Source organism: Watersipora subatra, chromosome 5 (genome assembly GCF_963576615.1).
Source record: "Watersipora subatra chromosome 5, tzWatSuba1.1, whole genome shotgun sequence".
NCBI lineage: Eukaryota > Metazoa > Bryozoa > Gymnolaemata > Cheilostomatida > Watersiporidae > Watersipora > Watersipora subatra.
The window spans coordinates 20841923-20867748 of record NC_088712.1 but is presented as its reverse complement, the minus strand read 5'-3'; the positions used below and the strand labels follow the sequence as shown (position 1 = coordinate 20867748).

Below are 25826 nucleotides of genomic sequence, written 5' to 3'. Positions count from 1 at the left end.
GTTGGACATTAACTAATGACGTCACGTCACATATGAAAGGATGTTTTGAAAGTTGTAGCAACTTTTATCATTGCTAAAGTTGCACTCTTCACTAACAGAATTAGCCAATTATATCCGAGCTATAGAAGAGGTTTTTAGCATAAACATAAGTATATGAGATCTGATCAGAAAAAGGTGCCATATGTCTTGGGCCTACATTAGTATATTAGAACAATATACGGAGCAAAGCCTTCAAACTGGTGTTACTGATTTTTAAAGTGTTTTATGAAAAAGCACAAACATGCTGTTCACAGGGCGTGTTTCTTCTCTTTACAAACATAAATATTTTCAGATTTATCAAACATTTGCATTTTGCTCAGTTACATGCAATTTTTTAAAATTAGACTGCAGTTTGAAGTGCCATAACAAAGAGTTTATTTACTTGTTAGCATTGAATATTATTCACAGGCTATAATATTTTAGTTATTTTCTAGCTGTTACTTTTATTACCACTTTAGAGTGAGTTTCATTTTAGTTATAGCCACTTCTCTATCTCTGAGACAACATATTGCTCAACCTGCATTTCCATTTGTGGATCTCTAAGGTAAAACGGCAAAAAACCTTATTTTGCTGTTTATTGCTACTTATCTGCTTATTATTCAAACATAATTTGGTAATGATTTGCAAGATATTTTTACATATTATTTCATAAAAAACATTTGTTTTGATGCTATGTGCAATTATTTGAATTATTTATCGCTTGGTTTTGAGCTGTGAGATAAACTAAGCGCAATACAGCAGACTTCTACAGGAATATTTGCTACAACAGATCTCAGAACAAATTAATTTCATATACCTAAGGTAGACTCTCCTATAACATAAATTCCAGATAACTTCAAAAATTTAGGCGAAACATCTGCTTTGTGCTACATAAAAAATTTAATATAACATAAAGTGTCAAGTAGCGGCAACTTCTCAAATTTGAATTGAATGGTAACGTATCTCACCACACTTTTGAAAAAAGGGATGTACATATAAAGTTATATCTATCATGTGTACAACTTTCGTGACATTTTAGTTAGTAGTGATAGATCATCAGATTTGTCAACAAAACAGAGAATAAGTAGCTGCATATTTGTTAATAAATACTTAAAGGCGATCGATTGGCGCAGGTGTTACACTGTCGGTCTATCAATCTGAATCAGTCACGAGTTGGAAGTATCGCCAAAAGTCATATTTTATCTTAACCTTGACCTCTGGATACAGATAGACAACAGACACATAGACACCATTCTTTTTATAGTAAAACATAAAACGTTTTTATTGCTGGGGTAATAAAATCGTATTTGGATACAACATTTATATTTATTTAACACATACAACATTTAGCATTTTAACTTTTAAACTGAATTCTGAGAAAAAAGTAAAACAACTGTAAAAGTCTTCAAAATTGTAATGGGTAAATATAGTCTAACTTGCTATGATTACAATGAGAAACTATTTGGTATACAATTATATGATTCTAGTTTGTTTCAATGCTGATATCATGAGGTGAAAATAAAGACGCATAAAATAGTATGGAAACCCATAGTAATTATCTAATGCAATCAACCCCTGGTAAAAATCATTATCATTAGAAAATAGTAACAAAACAGTATGTTAATCATAATAACTATAGTTACTTACAATAACTTTAGCGAATTTTGTGATTATGGTCTGCAAGAAAATGTAACATTACGATGTACTGCAACAGTCATTATAGTTCGTATACCTTCAAGACAGACGTGTAACATAAACACTGAATCTAACTTAAATGAATTTAGCTTACTAAAAACATACTTGAAGGAAGTGCTAGTATGTGTTTTACTAAAATTCAAACTAAAATTTTATCACTTATCTGTTTGTGAATCCATTTGTACCATAATGGATAGAGCTGAACTGAGTGAGATAGCGGAAAAATAACATATCAACATTTTTGTTATTTCATTGTAAAAAGTACAACAATTGCCAAATGTTATTTTCGAGAGAAACTAAGCTATTATTAATATCGTATGATGGAAAACGAATTTGTTCTAGTATGGCGAGGACGAAAAAGCATTGTTTCATAAATTTAGGTGTAAAATATTTTATAACAAAGGCATCGTAACCCGTGGGTCCAATGTATCAATTAGTATGTCATTTAGCGTTAGCAATCAAAAAAGGGTGTATGGCGTATGATAAGAGCGATAGAATTTTAAGCACTGTGTAGCTCAGTGTTTAAATGCGTGGTTAGAAACTATCGGTTGCAAACTCCGTGGTTCAAATCCAGCATGAAGTGAGCTTTTCATTTCAAGACCTTAATAGCTATAGCTGGACTCACAGACACACAAACTTTGAGATGCATATATATATATGGATATATTTTTTATTTTGCTTCATTTTAGACGTATAAAATATTTGCTATCAGTTTTATTTTTTGGATTACGCAATTTACATGTATTTTACTGTTTGTATAACATAAAATCCCTATAACATAAACGTTCCTGGAACGGATTATTTACATTGTAGGAGCGTCTACTGTATAGATGTTTGGCTCTAGTTAGAAGTTGTGTTTTCGTTTAAATGTTGATGTCATAGGCATTACAATGTTTTAAGCTGTTAAACTTCTAAAGACATTGATGTTGTATTTTCTGTGACTGACTAAAGTTCAGTGAAAGCAGCAATAATATTTACAGCTGTGAATTACAGACAGGTGATAGTGAGGTCATCAAATAAACTGAAGTGCAAAGTTTACTTTGCAGAATTCCAAAAATAACTGATTGATACGGTTTCAAGAGGAAAACATTCTGCCTAAAAGGTTTCACTTGTAGCCACAGTCTGTGACTGGAACTTAATCTAGCTTATCTAAAAACGATTTTGCTAATATTTTCAATTTTTATATCTGTTAGTTGGTAGATGTCAACTCAAGATGTACTAGTTTATAGAGCTCGAACTGGTGAAACCAAAATTATTAACACATTCTAGATGCAGCAGATTTTTTTCGCTATTTAACCTTACATACGACCTTTTAACATATTTGCCAGTTGGCTATGTAACAGGCTTGCCAACATGCCAAAGGAGTTTTAAATGCTTTGGCACAGCCCATACTAAGTCTTTGTGTTTTCACTGCTCAATAGTTGCCAGATCAAACGTTATTTTTGTCATTTCTCAAACAAAAAACTAGACAACTTAAAGAAAAAATGAAGCAATGTTAGTTTACTCAGTGGGCTGATACCATGGCATGACAAGAGCTTATGGCCTGATGATGATGTTTATCGTAAACATGGTTGTTGGTGAGAGTGTGATCACTTTATCACCGATAATTCTAATCCAGTAGAGTGTGACAAGCAACCACCTGCTGAGATTCTCTGTCTGACCACAAATATTTCAAGGACCAAAATTCACTTGGGTACACTTTACCTTTTATAATTGATCTATGCTCTCTTATATCAGCTTGTATCATTTTCTACTATTTCTGACTCGGCATGCTGAATCGTTACTACCACTACCTCTAATAATATCTACCATCTCTGACCTTCTCTACTGTCTCTGTTCTGTCAATTCTGTTCTTTTAATATTTTTGACCCCAGCATTCTTTACTATCTTTGACCCATCAAACCTTAATCTCTCCTATTATGGGTCTTAACATTCCTACCATCTCTGACTCTACCCCTCTTCCCATCTATGATTTCTTGTTCCACCAATCTTCTTTTTAGCCCTCCCATTCTCCCCTCTTTATGAATCCTAAAATTTTCTGCAACACATGTCTTCAATGCTTTTTGTACTCTGGGGCCAGCTGAAGAAGCATTTTCAGTTTCACACAGGGCAAATGTGACTTTTTTGTATCTATATTTTTATTGGCTGTTGTTCATCTGTCTGTTCACTTTTTTTGTCATAAGGCAAAGAACACAAATTTTCAAAAATATTATGAAAAAACCACAAGATGATTGATTAGCTCACTTGGCTAGAGTGTCAGTCTAGTAAGTTGGATATCATGGTGTTCCGCCCTATATTGACCAATATTTTATTTGTGTCATTAATTGCATACACATGTACATAATTTTATGATTGAGTAAGAGTTGGCACCACGGGCTAGCCGGGTCACCGCTCAAGGATTTCCGCCAAACACAAACAACAGGGTAGACCCACTAATTGGGTATTCCACACAAATATTCAAAAATACTAACAGATGTCAATTCCATCGGCCAAACACAACCTACTAATTGGTGAGCAACCTATTAATGTATCCGAATACCTTATATAAAATAAGCCAACCATGTTACATAATGGTTAATACCCACTTTTTCTCTGGAAATATGCCTGCCCGCGGTTTTTGGCCAAGAATAACCAGGGTTCATTATACACCAAAATGTCTCTCGCGGGTTCCAGAGGTAGTCCTATAGTGCTATTGTAACTCAAAAAAAAGGCTTTGGTATCCATACTGTACTTTATTATTTTTAGCAATTTAACAACTGATTCCAAAAGTCACCTTTCATTAGCGATGAATCTGTGAGTTCTCTTAAACAAATTTCAAATTAAACTAACTTCAGACAGGAGTTAGAATGGAAACTTTAGTCTGTCTAACAAAGATCACTCACTTCAACCAACCATAAATATATAGACTACTTTTTATTTTCGAACTACGGAAGTTTATGAATAGAGAGAGAGTGGTAGCCATCATTTAAAATGACCAATGGTAATGAAAAAAAATACTTAGGATCATTCTTTCTGTTTTACTGTTAATTATAAACAAGCTGAACGATAGTGATTTTTTATATTAACATTTTTATATGTTTTTACATGAATATTTGACAAACTTCTCAGTAATAACTTCATAGGGTTCAGATTTTTGCCAAAACCAACTTTGTATCTTATGCGATAGTGTGTTCATATGCTGATGACTAGAAACATTTATTTTCAAAATATGCCATGCAATACTCTGTTTATGTGTACATAGTGAACATATAGGCAGTTTTCATATTTATAAAGTAGCTAATTATTTGCGTGGGCTATTTAGGTAAAAAATATGAAAATGTTTTTTACAGAATTTACCTGTTATTTCTTGATAATTTAATGAACTGCTGTGCATATGAATTTGGTGCTTATGAATATTGTGAAATTAGGTGAAAAAACAATGAGCCTTAAATCCTTTTCTGTTTTTGTTGTGAGCGTAATAACTTAACGTAAATTAAAATTAAAAATACTGAACTAAAGCTTATCATCTTAGAGGATTACTCTGTAAACTACAAGGGCTTCTTTACTCTGTGAACCCCAAGCGCTTCTTTACTTTGCTCACATAAATAAAAAGATTTGCTAAAATTACTGCTTATGGCATCTTAGTTAATGATAGGCATAAAAATCTAATAAAAAGATTTGGATTACTTTTGGATTACTATAACTAGACCACGATAATTGCTTTTCAAGCAATTAAGGAAAACATGACAACCATTGGTAGGGATTTGCAATTATTTTGCTTTTCCATGAGAAATCCTGCAGCACAAAATTTTTTTTTAGAAAAGTTTAATTTTAAAATTTCTATTCATGCAACAATTTTTTTCAAAATTGAACTGGAAAATAGGTTAACAAATTGATACCAAAATTTACAGCTAAAATTTAGCTATAATTGCTATACTTTATAGATTATAGCTATAATTTAGCTATAATCTATCTCAGTAATTGCGAAGGCAATTACTGAGATAGAACTATTCTTTCTGATGCAAGTTCTATCCCTCCTTCACCCTGCTTTCAACAAGAACTACATGTATTGTGCATACGGAATATTGATAAAACAAATTATATATATATACGGTACATGATCATTACAAGACGAATACTAATATATAACAATTATGATAAAAATGAATATATATTATATATGCTCTCCTTACGTGATAGTTTCAAAGGCACAAAAAGAATACATCAGTAATAATATTTAGTATTAATAATCAAAACTAAATATAATTGGCAATATAATATTTGCGTTTAGTTTTGTTTGTGTCACAATTATAGTATATTATATTATGTCTTTGTGGGATTGTATCACTATTGTAATTTGCGCAACAGGATTTCTAGAGCAAAATGCAATTTATCACAGGCATTTTACATATTCGTAAGGCACTGGTATACACTTTCTTGTTGTTAATATAACACACTGTTTTATTAATTTTCATCAGAACTTTAATGAAAAATCATGGTTTGACCCGAACATTACCAAAATGTCATACTTAAAAGCCTCAAGGTGTCAGAGAATATAATAATATTAATAGATACTCTTATTTGTGACAGAGGCGGAGTAGTTAGTAGTATGTAGATACATGGTACTTTAAAACTTTTGATGCTGCAAATGATGTCACTCAAAATTTGGATTTATCCTCCCATTACAACAAGTCCCTGGATAGAGTCATTTAAACCAGTAAAGTTGGTTACTCCAATTGTGTTGTAGTATCATTATTGAATAATAATTTAGAAACTCTAATATTTCACTTGGTATAAATTTGATGATACGTACAACTCCAACCTGATAAACGAACACTTTTACAGGTTTCACAAAACCTGGTCGGCTTTAGACTTGTGACAATAACAATCTTCGTGAAGCAGCCGCTAAACCTTAGTTGACGTGCGTAATGAAGATTGAGACATCATTTTTCATTTAAGATAGTTATTAAGAATAATGAGGAAAAACGATGTTTTGACTCTTATGTCAATCAACTCAGTTTTAGAGAACTTTTTTAAATACCAATAAAAAACAGTTAAAATTTAATGTATATTTAGAAAGAGTTGTTGCCTAAAGATTTTTTTAGCCAACATCTTTGCAATTTTGTGATCATTTACCAAAAGTCAATTAAACATTGCTGAACATCAAATGCGGTTATACATAGCAGTTGGGACCAGAATTTTGGTGAAATAAATTTCTCATTTGGATTATTTGATTTACATCACAGTAAAAAAAAATTCTAAAATTTGCAGATATGATGGGAACTAACAATATAGGTTTTACGCTGTTTAAACCGAAAATGGTCAATATTCAATAAGAAAAACGTTTATGTTTATAGGTTTTACGTTGTTTAAAACCAAAAATACAAATACGATGCAAACTGAAATAAAACCGAAAATGCAAGTATTCAATGAGACAAGCATTTATGATGTCTATGAAAGCCCGAAGTATCAAGTATCAGGCATTTTAAGTTATGGCTGATATATTGTTGGCAGAGAGAGAGAGAGTTAAGTGTTATACAGTCAAACTTCGAAATAAAAATTTAAGTGCTTTTGTAACCTGTTTTGTATGTTAAAACCTTCATTTGCTGAAGAAAATAATTCATAAGATTACACTGTACCATATCTAATTCTTTTGCATCACCGAAACCTCACATAACTCCTTTTTGAATGAGTACCACATAAAAAAAAACAATTATAAAACGATGTAAGTGATGTAAAACTTTATGTAACACTGTAAAAAGTAATTAAATAAGAAATAAAAAAGTGGTTTTATCATTATTTTATCCTAGAGACAGGTGAACAGATGAGTAAGCTTGGTGATGAGTAGGTTGGGAAGTACAGTTAGTTATTCTAGAATTGACTAAGTGAAGCTAGAAATAACCTAATTTATACAATTGTGAGACAACTCTTTGTATGTCTTATTATTTTTCACACTTAACTTAAAATTTTGATCTTAAGCTTTCCCTTTTCACTGATGACACTGCGAGAAACTTTCAATATTATTATAACTCATATCCTGGCTGTCTGGTGCGCGGTTAGAGATCGTCATGAGTAATCAATGAAGCACAGAGAATTAGTACATGCACAATAATTCTTAAATCGTAGAAGGCGAAAGGTTGATGAGGGTGGTAGCGTGCAAAACTGAATATTGCAGGTTCAAATCCTACTTGATGCAATTTTTTTTCAACTTTTAGTCATAACATCAGACAGATGAACATGGTTCTTATTGTAGCAAAGACTAGTAGCATGTCCGTCAAGTGTGCAGATAAAGCACAGATAACCACCATCTGCACAATTATTCAGAAATGCTGGAAGGTACTGATTAGTACAAGTGTTAGAGCGTTGGGCTGATGAACAAACAATCAAGAAAGTTAAATCTTGTACAATGGAATACTTTTTTCCAACATCTAACCTTTGCTTCAGATAGATTGTATTTGGAGTGTGACGACTGTATAATATCAGTTCAAAATTCCACCGAGGGTTGAAAAGTTCATTTGTTGAGTTGATCGTTATAGCTCTGAGCATTGACTAGACAAAGTAGAAATCTGATGAACCAAAGTACGGATTCTCAGTGTCCTTCAGACAGGTTCTGAAGGTCATCAAGGAATTACTTGGAATGTATACAGATGATGACCTCTTCCAAGCGTTGGTCAGGGATAAACTGAGTGCACGTGCACTAACCACATAGTGTGTTATCTAAGAAGTCTCCGTACTTACGTTAGCTGATTGCGACATACAGTTTCAGTTGTTAGAAAAATGAGGGGTAAGGTGGTATGTTATTTGTTTACTTATTTGCACCAACAATTTGTAAATGGTGAGTTGCTTACACTTGATATCGGCAAATAGAGTCCATTATGTAACAGCAATGATATAAAACCCCCACAAAGATACGCGACGGCTATCATTTGGGCGGGGTTTAATGATGAGTTCTGTTGGAATTGTGCTAGCCTAGGTTTTAAGGCTACCACAGTTCTCGCGGTTGGCTTGCTAGGTTTTGGAAAACACCACTTGCTGTTATTGTCTCATTAGCTCTTTCGGTCAGTAGACCCCTGCGGTTCACAATAGCAAATCTTCAATTTCTACAGTGTAGGGGCAATACTAACCAAAAAAATGGATTCATGGAAAGTAAAACATTTTAAATTACCCATTTTTACCAATTTTGATGTTGGTAAGGGTTGTAATATATGATTAAAATTAAATATAATTTACCCGAACAACGTCCTTTTTTTCCTAGTTTTTGATTAATATTTTGCCAACCCTATTATAAAATGACAAAGTCTTTCATCGTTGTCACATTGTTTGACCTGGCCAATAAGATGGAACAGCAGTCAAAGCTGTGCAGGGTAGTTTTTATACTCAAAATCTAAATATAAAACCCAATTTTGGCCATTTCACAATGGTGACTATTAATATTTCGAATGTTTGTGAATGGCAACTGACTGATCATAACGGGGACAATATTGGGCAACTATATTTATTTGTCAACAAAATGAAACCAACAGATCAGTAAAATAACTACCATTGTTCATAATATTTGTAAATTTACAAGGGGCTTTATTCAGACTGTTTCTTTGTTCGGATGCTATGTTCGGGTTCATCCCAACAGAGCTCGATCATTAAACCCCGTCCACATGATTGCCGTCGCCTATCCTTATGGGGGTTTATATCATTGGTAACAGTCAATGGTGGGTACATATACACCATATCCAGTTACTTTTGAAAGTTAAGGCTGGTCCACACTATATCGACATATCTCGGAGTTGATGCCGCAACACTTCGGTGATCGTCGATGATCACAACGTTCACACTATCACAAACCCATCCATGTTTGCATCAACGAATACTCCGTGACTTAGTGTTCTCATTTTTCTTTTTAATTTTTTGTGAAGAAACCTCTTTGTTTTTGCGTGTTTCAATCAAATACTAGTCCCGCAGCGACTATCATAAATGGAAATAAATGAATCCCGCTATCAGCCACCACAAATTACTATCGCCAAAATGCTTCACATTGTACAGGCGGTCATCAACACTCAAAGAAATATCGGGAAATATTGACAGCTGCAAATTTTCCTGATGTGGATTCTTATTGGATTCACTATAGACCATCAGCCAAGCAAGAATTTTTTATATATAATCTTTTATATAAATTATAAATACAGAATTACTTCTACATTAAGTAATTATGGTAAATATATGTGAGAAAGTTTGCAAAGATATAGCGGCTTATCTAATCACCTATAGCAGTTTCACTATATTCACCTGTTTTATATGTCTCACTCAAGCTTCAGTCCAATTGCTCATAAAACACTGAAGTAGTCATGCCAGAGATATCTAAGGCTTGGTAACACGGAATAAGATTTCAAAAGTAGTGTACATATGTGTTTGTAGCTTGCTCTTTGCTATTTTAGGTTTAATATTGGTGAAAAATGTTTGCATTTGCAAATTTCTTTGCTATGTTGTTTTCTTTGAGAACACTAGGAGACAATTTCACACGACTGACTTTCTTGAGGAGCAGCAATTTTTAAAACTACTAATTTATACAATTCTACTATAGCGGCGCAATTTTTATTGATCTCTGCTGACAAGCTATTGATTTAAGGTTATATATTTATAGATATTCCACTGTGTCACTCTTTTATTGATTAAGTTGTTTCCTGAAAAGATGCTCAGTTGTGTACATATATGTCCTCTGTTTATTGAATATTTTAGAGTTTTCTCCCCTGAGTCTGATTTCATTTTCCCAATTTGTTTGTTGAATGCTCAATAAACCTGAATGTAAATGCTATCAGCATCTGCAATCAGCTAATACAAAAGAATGTGTTCAGATGTGAAGAGGAATGACTAAGCAATGAATAAGTGGCAGGTGACAGCGAGTGAGCTTTGAAAGCCCACAATAGAGTGCACCGATTCCACTCTATTACCTAGCAAAACATAACACTTCCTGTTAGGGTTACCAAGTGAATACCCTTACAAGTTAAAAATCTAGCATTGTATCTTAGTCTAAAATGCATGAGCAATGTTGAACGAATGCTAAAGATATGAAAAATAAACTGTATATTGATACAGCAAAGATATTTACTGTACCTAACCGGATGGGTGACCTAGTTAATTCATTCGCCAGGGTCCCATCTAGTGCATTCCTTTGTATGATAATTTTTTGTTGCATCTTTACCATAGAACCTTAATTAACAGAAACTCGGCCGGGAGAAAACTGAACTATGGAGAGCCTGGAGACCTCCTTGGTTCCAGAAGTTCCCAGTTTTTCATACAGCGGAATGCAATAGCAACATTCTTTGGTTATTAGGTCATGCGTTCATTGCCTGTTTTTAGTAACATTGATTTTGGTCAACAGAAAATAATTACAAAATCAATAAGCGCTTGCTTGATTAGAATTTACTTAAAGTGGGCTTTGTCAACTCTTCTCATTTCATAACTATTATTACCGAAGAACACGTAAACGTTGCGGTAAAATTGATAACAATTAACTCTTTTACAGAAAACAGCCGAAAAATTTATTTAGTTGTAGATTTAATATCATTACATAATATTACTTCAAATAGTAAATATGTACTCATTCAGTATACATCCAAGTTGGGCAGTGTGATTATTATACCAAACTCAAATCAGTTGAAAAGATAAACTCCAATGAGCTGTTATATCACCTTAAACTTGGGATTCAGTTGTGCATGCTCAAATTCAAGTTACTATCAAGGTACTCACTACTGCTGATTCATCCATTAAGCACATATATACTATGCCAGCTTTCCATATACCCTAGGACACTTATATTTCGCTAGTATTTAGTTTCGTGAGTAACATACAGAGTAAAATTTCGTTGCAACTTAATTTCGCGGCTCTGATGAGTGCGAAAATATAGTGATGTGAAAATAAATGCAGTGGAACAAACATAATTAGATTCCTCGGGTCCAGTTTACCGGTAAGAAATTTTTTTTCAATTTGGGACTAGTTTGTCATTGTGAACCGCAGGTAAAATTGTGTGGGCGATATCGATGATGCAATTTGATCGCTTGCTGCCATTTGTTTCTTGAACTATCAATGAACAAAGCTATTTAATTTCACATTTTCGCTCGTTCGTTATGATAATTTAGTTTCGCTCATGAAATTTTCGTGAGAGGATGACTCCGCAAAAACGCGAAAGTTAGATGAGGCGAATACATAAGTGTCCTAGGAAAGTAAATGACGCTGGGTTGGCTACAAAAGGTGTGTTTAATAACTTCAAAAATGTTTTGAGCGATTTGCCCAACTCAAATCATACTCGGCTAAAACATTTTAAACAACCAAACGAGAGCTGCAGAGGCAGCAGTTCAGATCTGTGATTGGTCAACAATAACTAAGCAGTAAACAAGAGAGTTGAATGAGCAGTGGACCAAAAGAGTTGAAACCAAAACATTTTTATTTCCAATTAAGATTGTCATCAGACACCGAGTTTAAGTTAAACCATCTCTAGAAAAGATTGCTTATGAACTAGTCAGGTTCCTCTATGTTCATTAGAAAAGATGTAGAAATGACTGGAATGTTCATATGATAGTTTTTAAATTAATATTATAAAAACATAAAACTATTTAATACGCATTCACATTGTGTAGTAAGAATTATGACACTCTTTGCTCGAAGAGCAAGTTAAGTATGTTTTCAGTAGATGGTTATACACACCACTGATCTAGAAAGGTAAGGTCTCCTCCTACCAAGGATGGCAAGTTAGAAAGTTACCTATTAAAAGTGCATTTAGGACAATTAAAAATTAACTTTCAATTCTTCTAATTGTGTAATATGAGTATCTAAGACAGCCACTATATAAACCTTAATTTTAAATTTTGCTTCAAACGAGTACAATACCAGAGCAAACAGAATGGCTGCTATGAAATATAATATACTTGTTTTTTGAAAAAATGACAATAAAAAACCTGAAGGGCGTAAGTAAGTAAATGAATATTAAAAGATATAACTTTTTTTTCTTTTGGCATGTAATGAAAAACAAGATTTTGTTGACGAATACTAATGCTAATAAAAGGTACATACAGGTAAATAAATAAAGGTACGTACATATAAATACAAAAGATTCCCTCTGTGTAATTCTGAGTATATCTATGGGAAACACTTACTTAGTATGGTAGCCCCCGAGGGTTGTCCTCCCTCCAAATACAACCAGAAGCTGATAGTAAATTCATCATGCTCGACGACTCTATGGTCAATATCAGAGATGTAGAGGTAGTTCCCTATATCGAACTCGAGGGCACCAGGTGATGGCTGGTTGAGATCACGTTTATGCCTCAATTTTAGGCTAGCCTGAGAAAGTGAGCTGGAATGTGTAGAAAGATCTAAGGGCTTGCTCTCCTTGTCCGTATTTCTGCAAAAGAACAGCATCGGAAATGAGGCTATTGCTGTTATACTTATAACTAAGCGCTGTCAGTGAGAATGGCAGTAAACTTATTTTAAGGGTGGACGTGACCTGACATACAATACAAACCTCAACAACTCATCCAGTTTTCTACCGATTATATTACAAAAAACATCTAGAGGTAAACACTATATAACAATCTTTGGGCTCCTAACATTAGCACATTCATAGAGTTACTTTTAGTAATACTACAAGATTAAAATTTTTGCATTAAAATGTTTATTATTATATAATTGCTGCACTCTTGATATAGCATTGACATCGTTGATAATCAATGAACAAATCAGAATCAAGGGACAATTAAACGCAACTGATAGGTGTGAATTCAATATTGGACTTTCGCAGCCATTGTTAAAATGCACATGTGATCTTAAATCTCTTAAAAGGCTTATTTTGTGGTGAAGCATTTAAAAAACTTACTTTACTTAATTTTATATATTTCTACACAAGATAAACTGTAGTAAAAACTACAAAGGTATTTAAAATGTGCAAAACTGTTTTTATTTGCTAGTAATGTGGAATCAGTTTTGTTTTAGCTGGAGAAGTTTTGAGTAATATTTTGATAATAAAGCTTACGCATTATTTTGTATTAGTCCATTAAACATACACTTGCACAAAAAATTGTTTTTGATGTTTGAGGTGATCCAACCACTAATCCAATACACTAAAATTACTGTAGGTAACTATAGTTACTAAGGTTAAAATACTATTTTGTTACTAATATGTAATATGTACAGTGCATATATAAAATTTTGATGATTTTTAACAGAGGCGCTTGCATTAGATAACTACTAAGGGTTTCTTTAATACCCCTTCATACAAAATTTCACCTTACGATGCCAACACTGGAACGAATTAAACTCGTATGGCGAGGGTCCACTGTATGTAACAACCGAATCCTGTTATACTGATTAACCAATTTGAAGGTTACATAAGCCATTGTTGACACCTCCGTGTTTGCCACATGCAGTAGCATTTTGACAGCAGGTGGTGTTTATTCAGAACACTCCTGTATTGATTTTATCTCACTGAGTAGTTCTATTGTAAACAAACACAATTTTTGTTTCAGGGTATTGGAAATGCTAAGTAATCATTTTAAGAAGTGTTTTTGTAACCACCAACAATAGGTAAGTGTTGCTGAAAATCTTGATGCCTATTTAGACAAGCGATATCTCACCAGTGAATGTATTATTGCAAAGTGATCGCATTTAAGGTATTGTTATGAATATATTGCCGCTCATGACAGCCCTTTGTAGCAAGTCTTTACTGTTTAAATTGAAAAATTGAAAGATGGTTTGCAAAGGCATCTTTATTGTTCTTAGACGTTTTCCGCTCAATAACTCTTCTGTAAGATAACAGTCTTTATTTTCTCATTCCTGTGATTATTCTGCATTTTCAGCAAGTGGCCGATTAGCTCAGTTGGTTAGAGCGTCAGTCTAATAAGCTGAATGTCATGGGTTCGAGCCCCATATTGGCCAATGTTTTTAGTTGTTTCTTAAAAGTTGCACATTTGCAAAACTCTGTGATGGGGCATATTTATGGTGAAGGTTGGCATATTTAATACAACTGTTATTGCAAGGCAACAAGTAAAGTCTGCCATTTATACTGCACTTTGTCATTTCTAACAATTTAAACCATAACTGTCACGAACAACTTTTATCATATTTACTAGGTAAATCAGACACGCTGATTCCGATTTTGTACTCAAAATAAAGATTAGTCTACTAACTTTCAGAGTAATGAAGGCTTTTTTACAGCGTTTTAATATCGGTCTCGAAAACAACACGATCGGCATAACAAGCTCCGCCCATAAATACGTGACGTAACCTAGCTTTTTAGGAACAGAAGTTACGTAGGGATGTTTAGACCAATTTAGAATAATAGAGATGGGCGTTTTAAAATCCATTAATATCTAAATTCAGCCTTAAAAATAATATCAGTCTTTTTTGAAAGGTAGATAAGCTATTTAGCATTGCATATTTAAAAAAGCGCGATAACAACACTAGCTTGTGATAAAACCGCGCTTCTTGAGCTCATTTTTCTCGGCGTTCAGCCCATTTAAACGTCATGTAACAAGCTACGAGCAATTTTAAATAGTTTATATACCTTTCATAAAAAACTGAAACTATTTTACAGGCTAGATTTAGATAATAATGGATTTTAAGACACCCATCTCTACTATTCTAAATCGGACTAAACATTCCTAACTTCCGTTCCTGAAAAAGCTAGGTTTCGTCACATATTTATGGGCGGAGCTTGTAATGCCGATTGTGTTGTTTTCAAAACGGATATTGAAACACTTTAAAAAAGCCTAAATGACTTTGAAGGTTAGTGAACTAATCTTTATTTTGAGTGCAAAATCGGAATCAGCGGGTCTGATTTACCTAGTAAATACGATAACAGTTGTTCGTGACAGTTATGGTTTAACCTTGACTCAAAAGTCTACTTTTATTGATGACAAATCTGTGTGACATCTTAACCGAATCTCTGAGTAGCTGTTTTCAGATTGAAGGAATCACAATGAAAACCATAACCTGTTCAATGAGGCGTACTGTTTCAATGAATCAAATATACATAAATTATTTCTCATTCATCAATTAAAAAGGCACATGAGCGGAGAGAGCCATCATTCAGATTGTTATAATTGCTAGCATTCACTTATTATTTAGACAAAACCACATAAAGAATCCTTTGGAATAATTCCTTGCAGACAAGAGGCCTTTTTACAATGTGAAAAAGCTTTGACTTGTCCATGTTAATAGAAGTAAGGCGAGTTGAATGATCGCTATAAGGGCGTAATGAACAGAGTGACTGATTAGACAGAAGCACACTAGAGAAACTTTATGCAAGACAATTTTGCTTGCTATTCATTCACGATTAAATCCTTGAGTGACAATAATTTGTTTTTAACATAGAAACCAAATTGTTCTGCAAAATGATTAAATGATTTCAAATGACTTCCGACAGAAAAAATAATTATTGAAATTTTACGAAAAGCCTGAAAACTAAACTCAATATCTTAGAGTACCAGGCCTAAAAGTAAACATTTTGCTTTAAGATTTTAGGCACTGCTGTTTAATTGTATACTTTTTTACCTGTTACTTAAAATCCTTTACTGACAAATCAGATGTGACACGAAGGCATTAAGTCGTCACTCAACTTGGCAACAAATATTAGGTGGTGGCAGCATGAGCAAGCATTTTAAGATGCCATGATCTACGTGACTTTTCAATAACAAACATGCATGATGTGCAACATGACGTTTCTTACGTAATGTTTGATGTCAAATCATATGTTGGCAGGGGTTACATTTTTGGCACTAACAATAGCATAATCAGCCAAATATACATGTGCTGAACCTATTTCGGATGTCATTCAAATAATGTGCTATGCTGACATCAGTGCTAAATATCTATCTTCGCTGCCACTTTAACGGCAACCTCTGGAGAAGCTACACCTCGTACACCCTCTCTAGTGTCTTTCTCAAAAACTATGCAGGTCAAACTGACTAATGACCACTTGAAGGCTCTGTGAATTCATGTCATGCATTCCAATCAGCTGAGAGATGAAGAAGAGCCAATAAGGAGAGTCTTTGTTTAATACTGGTCAGGGGCAAAGTCCAGGTTCTGATTATATCAGGCATAATATTTACTTGTTGGGATAAATAAAAACTTGACACAGTCCAAACAATCAACTGAGTGAAAGCAGGAGTTATCTTTAGGACATGCCTATTTTTCAACAAATTTTATTCAAATAACTTTATGATTTCATGATCATCTTTATTATATATTTTGCAACATTACGGTATAAAAATTGTGCTTATAAAACTGTTTTCATCATCAGCAACCTGATATATAGATTTTAAATTGACTTTTTGTTTATTTTTTACTGTTTTATTTTTGCCTAACTATTTTTATTTTTACTCAAAGAACTAATGTTAGGAGAATTATTGAATACCTTATAATGAAAATTACTTTACTATACCGCATACATATTTACTCAAACTTCATGTCATATGCAAATAACTCAAGTCAAGGTTTGACTTTACCTGCTGACAACCAACACATATAGAGTCAATGTTATCGCATTCTCATAAATGTGAAAAGCTAGCGACAGCAAAAAAACTGTTTGTAATTTAAAACAGCAGACGTCTATAGGCCTACTGAGAGCAGGGAATTTTCTAATTTTTGTGGTTAATTTGGGGTCATTTGTTAACATCTGTGGTGTTACTTTATTGTTTGTGCCAGATCAAAGAATAACCAATTTAAAATATGATCACAGTCATAGTCAGCAATTATTGAGCATGTCATTATTTAGTATAGCAAAGTAACCATTTTAATTGTTTCAGGCATAAATTTTAAAATACCTTCATAGCTTGAATAGCTTGAAAAAATAAATATAAATTTAAAATTAATGTAATAAAATAAATAAAATATCAGTCATATAGACGAAAAAATTAGCATAGTTTATATTTACAGACCATATCGATTCAAACACAAATTTTGATAGGTTTTGTAGTAGGAAGGTCCTTTTCTATGTCCCTCCATAGCTTATGCTTACCAAATTGTTATAGAAAGGCTGTAAGGAACCGGTAGCTGAGAGCTCCTTGTTTTATGTGCGTGCATGGTACACCAAAGAGTTTTCTAAGAATGTAAGCATTCCTAAGGAATGCCAAAAATATTAAATTAAGTACATTTCAGTTGCAATTTATTTATTACTATTTATTAAACAAACTTCGATGATCTTTGTTTGATAAATACATAATTCATGATATTTTAACATGCTTTACGTAAGTCAATTAAAAATTTTTGTCACTTTTCAGTGCCTGAAAATTTTGTTGTCAATGAATGCGTTGAAAACATACTTGGTTGACAAGAAAAACTCTTGGTTGGACTCTGTTTATATCCAAATCTTAGCCAGCCATCTTGCTATTTAAATAAATAATTTCAAAATGCAAGAGAGACTGCTAAGCTTGAAGGTAGAATGCTAAAACCCGTATTACAAGGCGTATCACACCCATATCTACAAGACTTGACATAAACAGCCACTGACTAACTGAAATGACAAAAATCATTTAAATCAGCCAATCAGTGCACTAGTAGTAGTTACTTGACCAGGCTTGACAAGACATATCAACAAGACTTGACACAAACACACCAATGACTGACTGCAGTGACAAAATCAACTAACCAGTGCACTAGTAGTAGTTAGTCTGTTTATTTTCATTTTGTTTCAACAGTAGACACCCTAATAACAGAAATCTACTTTTAAGTAAATTAAACTTGATATAAAAAACTTATGTAAAGTTTTTGCTTTTCATTTCGTAAGAAATTCCATATAACAACATAAAGCGTTAAGTCGGTGTAAGTTTTCAAATTTGATTTAACTAATGAGGAGTCCCATAATTAGTCTAACAACACGTTGAGTATATCTATTATATATACCAGTGCCAGAGAAATCGTCATGTGTGTCGATAAAGTACAGATAATAAGTAGCTGCACAATTATTCAGATGTACTTAAAGCTGGTTGATTGCTATCTTTCATTCTAACTTCTAATCATAGCTTCAAACAAACGAATGAACAGACAGACAGACAGACACCATCCTTATTATAGTAAAGATATATTGTTCATTCATCTTATTTGCATATGCAATGTTTGTTTTTTGTTTCTTTAAATAAAAAATAGATTTAAATTGACTTCGAAGGTATGACCCCTAACTTTACATAGAATAACCGTAATCATGGACATAAAAGAAAGATAAGAAAAAAGGTCAAGTTGACGATAATACCACAGTTATTTTACAACCATTAATTTGAGACGTTAAGTTTAGTTTGTTCAATATTTGATGGGCCAAAGAGGTGAGTCTGGGAAGATCTTGAAATAGATTAGATTATTTACTTCGTAAAGTGTGAAATCTCTATAACGTAAACATTCTTGGAATTGATTATTTACATTGTAGAGGCATCTACAGTAACTGTAGTAGTGATTTGTTTCCTTTCGTTTTGCTAATTGTAGTGAGTTTTTCAAAATTAATGTTGCTAGTAGTAGTGAGGCTGGTTATTTTCATTTTGCTAGTAGTAGTGAGGCTGGTTACTTTCATTTTGCCAGTAGTAGTGAGTCCGGTTACTTTCATTTTGCTAGTAGTAGTGAATCTGGTTACTTTCATTTTGCTAGCAGTAGTGAGTCTGGTTACTTTCATTTTGCTAGCCGTAGTGAGGCTGGTTACTTTCATTTTGCTAGCCGTAGTGAGGCTGGTTACTTTCATTTTGCTAGCAGTAGTGAGGCTGGTTACTTTCATTTTGCCAGTAGTAGTGAGTCCGGTTACTTTCATTTTGCTAGTAGTAGTGAGCCCGTTTGCTCTTACTTATTATGAGTCATGATTAAGGATTTTCTATTTATGCTCTGCAAAGTTGAGTTGTTTACTAAGAACAACAACACACTCTGAATTCTTCCGTTGTTATTTCTGGTTTGCTGATATCCATTAATACCAGAATAATACGCAGTTTTTAAAACGCAAGCGTGGAAACACAAAAGTAGCTCGAAGAAGGTGGCTTCTCAGTAAATTTATTTAAACTGTTAAGTCAGTAAAATGATGTCATCAGCCTAAATTTACACTAAAGATGTTTGGATGCATCTGTACGACTTTCAGATTTCAATCGTACACTTATAGCAATTGTAAAAATATTGAGATAGATTTTTGTGAAGATGGCGGTGCACTATGGTTGAGAATGAAGACTTCATTGGTGGTGGAAGAGTGTCCATCTCTCAAAGCATGAACACCTTAGTCTGAGATACCTATTCTAGGCCACCCTAACTGAACCCGCACCATGTTCAGAAAATACCAAAATTATTTTATTGAATTTGTTTCTGAGTCAATATCTAATTTTTAGATCAAAGACTGGGAGGTTCAAAAGTTGTTGAAAGCGACATGTGAAGGATTAGCTTAACATTTATACAGATGTACACTCACTTAGTGATGGACATTTTTTCACTCGCACCTTAAAGTGTTATGCATGGCAGTCATTTTAAGCTAGGGGAGTCATGCATCACTTTTGCCTCAGTATTAAAACCCTGCTTAGAATCTAGACAAAACTTAAATATTGACCCTAAGAATTTTGTATTTCCCAACAACGTTCAGATGAATGAAAACAAGCTTTGATGTCTAACTTATCTCCTATAGGTACTGTTTCCATTGTCTGGATGACATGGATTTGGAATTGCGTACCCATGTTAAGCCTCTCAATAGATAATCACATGTTGCGGATTCACCCGGACGCGTTGTTAAAAAAATAAAGAATTCTAATACAAAGGTCATAGCAGAGTACTCCTGTCTCCCTTTGCAGCACACTTTTGAAATAGGTATGACTGAAGTGTGAAACATGTTTAAAATGGAATAGCTGGTACATCACTCGCAAGCGCCACTTCCATCTTTCGCAAAGACATGAAACTTTCGAGAAAATTTTTCAGTAACAAAATCACTTGGCTTGGGTGGGGGAAAAGGGGGTGGGCCTTTCCCATTTCCAGCTTGAGGATGGGGCAAACTAGCGGATTAACAAACGTTGGCAAACATGGTGATGAAATGCCTTCTTACTAGTGGACAGCGGAGAGCAGAGAACAAGTATCCTACTACTAGTAATCATTAGCAACTTGTTATAATGAGCTTGTGACTGAAGGTATTCCATTATTCGTTGACTGGTCAGCCACTGAGGTCTGGAGCGAAGAGAAAGCGCACCGCAGAGTTTGATTTAATTAGTGTTGTACCAATCTGTCACATAAATCTCTTGTAACTGTGGTTAAACAGCTCAAAGTTATGTAAATGACAGAGTCGATGATTAACAGAGTGAAACACAATCCATTCTCTCTGTAACTTTTCAGACTGAGAGCAATAACACGACAAGTATTACCGGCAAAATAACAATTTGGACCAGATCAAGCAAATAGCAGAATTACTAAAGCGGCTGTAACGAGTAAGATAAGTTAAGATAGAAATATGGAACGAAATCTGCAGCTGAGAGTAGTGGTAGACACCGGCATATTTACATATATAAGTAGTAATTGATATTTAGGTTTGTCACTTTGTTATATAGAATAGATGATAGGCAGTGAGTATGCTTTAAAACTAAAAGTATAATCCTGTTTACTCTAAAATGACAGACAGCAATTCAAAATAAAAAATGTTTTCAAAACAAACTTAATATAAACAAATACTACAAAATAAACAATTTATATTACAAGTGTCGTAATAGAACTTAATTTGCATCAATGTTAAACAGAATTTTTCTTGTTTACACCACAGGTGTGATACGCCTAATGTTTGTTACAAAGCTGATGCTAGTACTAGCATCTCAGTATTCATCCGTGTCACATCCAGTTTGCTCCAGCGTTTAGAACACATCCTATAGGAGCCTTTCAGCATAAACGATTTGTCTTTTCATAGTATGTGAAATGACAAATTTTGTATAAACTAAATTTTGGCATATTTTTGTATATTATATAATAAAATGTTAAACTTGCACAAAATTTTAGCAAATTTATCAGAAAGCATCAGTCTTTTTCTATTATTTACGATTGTTTTAGATGTTTAAGATGATTCGATTGCCAGGATGTTTTAAGATTAAAATTGACAAAACTTGATCAGGATTAAAATGCTCAAATCAAACAGAAGTGTGATTATGATGTCTATAGTTGCACTTTGGGAAAAAGACCAACTGTATAGAGATGAGTAAGCCTGCAACTTGAATGCAATAGCCAATATCAACCATAGCAACGATATCAACTCGTGACGTCATTTCCGACATATCTTTCTTCCGAGTGTGTTAACCACAATCAAGTTTTGTCTATTTTAATCTTGAAACATCCTGGCAGTCAGATCACTTCAAACATAAAAAAAATTGCAAAGGTTCGAAAAAAACTGATACTTTCTGATAAAATCTACTAAAATTTTGTGTAAGGTCATCTTTAACTAGAAGATCTCAAAGAGACTGTCATAAGTCACTCCACAGAGTTCTGTAGCTACTGGGTGTAAACAACTTTGAAGAAATTCTTTCAATTAAACTTTCATTTGTTTTTGAGGTGAGCAGAATTGTAAAATCTGACATTGAATAACGATTGAAACAAGCGACGTCGTCGTCCAGTTTAATGAATAAGAAGTTTAATCTCAATTGCGCTTAGACCTTTTGACACGGACCACAGGTGATATGTCAGTGTCTGTCACTATGTTCTAGACAGTTTTTTCACTTTGCAAATTTATTACATTTCAAGTACTCTATTTTAGTCTGAATAAAAAGCCTGGCGCATTTAATAAAAATAGAATGTATTAGAGCAACAGTTGTCAAAAAAATTTACAGAATATAAAAATTCCAGTAATTTGGAAAGAAAAATTTGAAAAATTTCGCAAGAAAAATGTTGAAAAAGTTTATGTATGAACTGGCAAGCAGCTCTCTTACTAGCACCTAAGGTGTAACCTGGTGCACTGTGTGTATAGCGGGTAGTACCTGTTGTGCAGTCATGGAAAAATATTGAGAAATATTTGACATACTATTCATTGATAGATACTAAAGAAATGTAACAATGTAACAGGTGCGGTGCACACTAACCACTGGTCCACTGGGCAGCCGTGGTTCAGTGGTTAGTAGTTCAGATCACAGAAGGACCATTGGTGGTGTTAAGAATGGTGTCTAGCCACAATGAATTCTGTGCCAAATCCCATACACAGATAGTCCCAGGATATTTAGTTCCAGGTTAAGCCTGGTTCCGAATAAAGTTCCATATATGCAGCAGAGAGGGAATAGACATTGATAATGAAATTAAATTTGCTAATTTTTTACTGCATAAACTCAGATGAAATGACAAATACCTAATAATAATCTTCAATGTTTGGCCTGAGCACTTTTGCACTAGTCTCATTGGCTAATTCTATTAGCAGCACAGCACACACACTTTTTGTATTTCAAAATTGCCAGAAATGATATATTTTTTACTGTGATGAGTTCACCAAGACATAAAAGTAGGAAAAACATGTTCTTGAAGAAATGATGATTTTGCATGACACAAGAGGAAAAGAATGATGACAGACTTTTCAATCAGTGTTACACAAGCAAGGTTTTTACCTTGGGTTGAAGCACTTCTTCAATATAGCATTACTATCAGGAGCACTGAGTTCTAAACTCAGATGTAACCTACTGGTATTAATGATAAAAAGAGAATTCATAAAATGAGTAAAATTAACACTAACAGTTATCACTAACTGTTAACTGTTAACGCTAACTGGAGTAAAAAAAGATTGAAAATCAGATTTAAAAAAAAAATTGTAATACAAGGGGATTTAACTTCATAGTCAGCCATCAAATCCATCCTTTTTTTGATGTCATCAAGTCGTTTGCATATGCGCTCGTTCACGAAAAAGCCACCATATTTGTAGAAAACGATGGTTTGTCTTTTATTTAATAGTACTTTTAGATGTTGTTTTGATACTATAATAAAATTGCAAACAAAAACATCGTTTTCAAAGATTCATTGCAAAAGCTTCGTGTTTTTAACGATAAACTTGTCTGTAAAGATGGCCGACAACGATAAAATGACGTCACACAAAAAACGAAGGATTGATATAAGCAATTAACAGCTTGCGATGTTGCAATTTATTTCTGACCCGGTCCCAACAGAATATCTCATGAATAACGGTTATAACATACCGAGGATGAGCTTACATACGTTTTTAAAATTAATTTTAAGCAAAACTAATTATGAATTCATGAAATATTTATATGATAACTTTAAGAATTACAGAGTATAAATATATTAAAAACCACTATTATACCTGTATATCACCATAATAATTGAGACAAAATAAACTTTTTCATTAGATAGTCCAACTATCCAGCTGACCTCTAAAGGTGTTCTATTATGGCATCAATAGGTTGTTTATGCTGCTACTCAAAGTTGACAATAGATGACAAGTGTTTGCAGCAATCTAACAATATTTATGCTGTTTAAAACATCTGCATTTTTTAATGCAAGCACCTGCATGACGTTTTCAGTTTCACAAACAATTTTGTGCACGTGCAAATGGCTTCTTAACCAATCAGGTAGAAGCTTCAAAACCACAGAATTCTTTAGCCCAGAGTTTCCATGCGTCATTTGATGCTTTCTTAGAACTGGAGTTGATTCTTAGAACAGCTACTGTTTCATTGTCACCATTTTGTGTTAAAGTGGCGCCTACCAATTATTTAAATTGCATTATGTACGTGTAAATGAAAAAAGCTATTGGGACATCGTAACGCCTCCTCATCAATCAGTCTAAGCTATGAAGCTCTGAATTATCTAGAATAGATTTGTTAGTGATGACAACAATGATGCAGAAACCATAGAAGCAAGTACAATTGTTTCGCAAGCAAAAAGTTAACCTGTCTTTTTTAATCCAATTGTTTTAATTAGCCCTTAATAAATGGCAGTAAAGAAGTTCGGTTTTTTGCTATCAAGAGTTCACACACTGGTAATCCAGATCTATTTAGATGGCCACTCATAGAAGATTAAGGTCAGTTGGGTAGCTTGGGCAGGGCTGATCCGTAACTAATGGTTAAAAACTAACAAACACTGAATTATTTTTCTGAGAAATGCGAGTTCACCGCCTACGTGACAAGTCCAAAAAATGACAAAATAGTCGACTAAAGCTTTTTATTGGCAGCATTTTTGTTTAAAAATATTTGTAAAGCCGAATTCTGTACAAGTAGCAGCTTGTAGATATCAATACCATAATATAATTCTCAAAACATGAATCAGCGTGTACATACAAATTGAATAGCAGGAAGGTTAATGTAAGGTAGTAAAATGTATTCCTTCCCCAAAGCCATTTGAGATTTGGCAGTATAAATACGAAAATCTCTGGCCATGCTCATCAGACAAGCCAAAACAGGGTTTGTACAGGTATTCATACTCAATGTGTATTAACTCAAGAAAAAAATTGTTTTCGAAATTAACTACTGTGATACCAAATTCTGCCAAATCACATTTGTCAAAAAATTATATTCAAATGAAATACTTTTATAAATATTTTCAGCAGTATATAAATTTATTTAGTACCCCTATAGGCCTACAATAATTTAAGATTATGATTTCTATAAACAACTCTCAGCACAGTCATTTTCATTCATCATGTCATATCAATGAGTATTTTTAAATGTCTACATAAATACCGTTTTAATTTTCAGGAAAAAATTTTTGCAAAAATATTTACTTACTTGTAGCAGTTGTAGGCCAGAGCTGCCTGCAGTAACCATATAAATAGACAGAAGAATTGAAGAGAAAGCCTGCCGTATGCCATGTTGCCGAAAATATACTAGATGATACTAGTTCTTGAAAACAGAGATTGCCTAAATAGACTACGTGTGCGACCTTGTTCTGCAGACGAGTCAAGAACACATGACATTGCCCAAAAGGTGTCCTGGCAATAATACTGGTCACTATATGATGACAGAAGGTGACAAGTGAGCAGAGAGTGCCAGCTGAGTGTTGAGACACGCAATGCACCCATCAACCTCTATGCAGGGGTGGATGTAGGAGGCAACAAGCTAATTAATCATTTGGGTGGGGTGAATTGGGCCTTCTAGGAAAAGCATCCGTCTGAGTGAACACTTGCTTGTTTGCAGATATCTAACCAAAAAGCGGTGATGAAGGCAGTAAATAAGGCAAAGATG

General features: G+C 33.6%; 1 protein-coding gene and 1 non-coding gene across 3 annotated transcripts in view; one reads left to right on the top strand and one right to left on the bottom strand.

The window, feature by feature from the left end:
• LOC137396326 (pappalysin-1-like) overlaps positions 1 to 25508 on the bottom strand; it is a 72093-nt gene extending 46585 nt beyond the window's left edge. For both annotated transcript variants that reach the window (XM_068082549.1, XM_068082550.1), the window contains exons 1-2: positions 25371 to 25508; positions 12837 to 13081 (exon numbers count right to left, since the gene is read on the bottom strand). In XM_068082549.1, coding sequence (XP_067938650.1) covers positions 12837 to 13081; positions 25371 to 25453 — 328 coding nt within the window. In that variant the 5' untranslated portion in view covers positions 25454 to 25508. The remainder of the gene's footprint in view (positions 1 to 12836; positions 13082 to 25370) is intronic.
• Trnai-aau (transfer RNA isoleucine (anticodon AAU)) lies at positions 14537 to 14610 on the top strand. Its single transcript has one exon. It is a non-coding gene; the product is annotated as a tRNA-Ile (tRNA).
• Positions 25509 to 25826: the final 318 nt, after the last annotated feature.